This window comes from Buceros rhinoceros, unplaced genomic scaffold (assembly GCF_000710305.1).
Source record: "Buceros rhinoceros silvestris isolate BGI_N320 unplaced genomic scaffold, ASM71030v1 scaffold32147, whole genome shotgun sequence".
NCBI classification, from domain to species: Eukaryota; Metazoa; Chordata; class Aves; order Bucerotiformes; family Bucerotidae; genus Buceros; species Buceros rhinoceros.
In genome coordinates this window covers 23,650-24,578 of record NW_010422205.1, presented here as the reverse complement: position 1 = coordinate 24,578, position 929 = coordinate 23,650, and the positions used below count along the sequence as shown (strand labels likewise).

Genomic DNA, 929 nt, shown 5'->3' with positions numbered 1-929 from the left:
GTGCTGCGTGGCGTGTGTGGTGCTGCATGACATTGCTTAGCCTCTTCAGGTCAAGGTAAGCTGGTTCAACAAAGCCTAACTGGGGTGGAGGATAGTCACAGAGCTGGGTTTAAGCCAGATCAGTTCTGGGATCTGGTTCACCACAGCAGCCTGGGCTTTACCAGCCCAAGGAAAGCACAGCAAGACTGCATGGAGAATTCTAACAAATGGGATGTTTTAAAACCACACATAGAAACTCCTCAACCTCTGGACGCTCTACAGGCAGAGCAGAGCACTTTCCGGATTCCAGACATGGATCTCCTCCCACAGAAAAGCAAGGTGGAAGATGACCAGCCTGTGTGCAGGGCTGCTGCTGCCGTACCTGTGGGTCCGGCTCGATGTTGATGCGGTACGCTTGAGCCTTGCCATCTTCCAGGACAGGGGGTGACCAGCTCTTCCCTTCAGCTCTGCAATGGGAAAGTAAGTAAATTCCACTTAAATGGCTTTAAAAACAACCACCCCAAACCAACAACCAAACCCAACCCAAAACCTCAAACAACAAAAACCCCAGACTTCTTGGGGGAAAAAAAACAATAAAAACCCAAACCCCAAACATACATACAGCATATCGGCCTGCCACGGAATGAGTATATGGTCATTTGTCTAAAATAATCCTCAGAAATAGTACAGTGGTAAACAGGGAAGATGCCAGTTCCACACTATTAAAACAATGTTCAATGTTCAAAACAATGCTGGCTCTACAGGCTCCAACTTTGCGTGGAGTTTAAGACAAACTTATTTCAGCTCAAGAACTCAGGGACAGGCTTGTGGTGGCGCTTGTGCCTGCTCCTGGCTTCACCCCTTGATTCTGGCCCTGAATGCTGAAGCGTGTCCTGATCATGTGTGTGTGCCTCTCTCTCTGAGATCACCTACAGACTACACCACAGCAG

General features: G+C 48.7%; 1 protein-coding gene across 1 annotated transcript in view; it reads right to left on the bottom strand.

Moving 5' to 3' along the window:
* The window catches only part of PDLIM4 (PDZ and LIM domain 4), a 33,170-nt gene that overhangs the window by 22,196 nt on the left and 10,045 nt on the right, over positions 1-929 (bottom strand). The window contains exon 2 of the mRNA XM_010139959.1: positions 362-446. Within this exon, the coding sequence (XP_010138261.1) occupies positions 362-446 (85 nt within the window). The remainder of the gene's footprint in view (positions 1-361; positions 447-929) is intronic.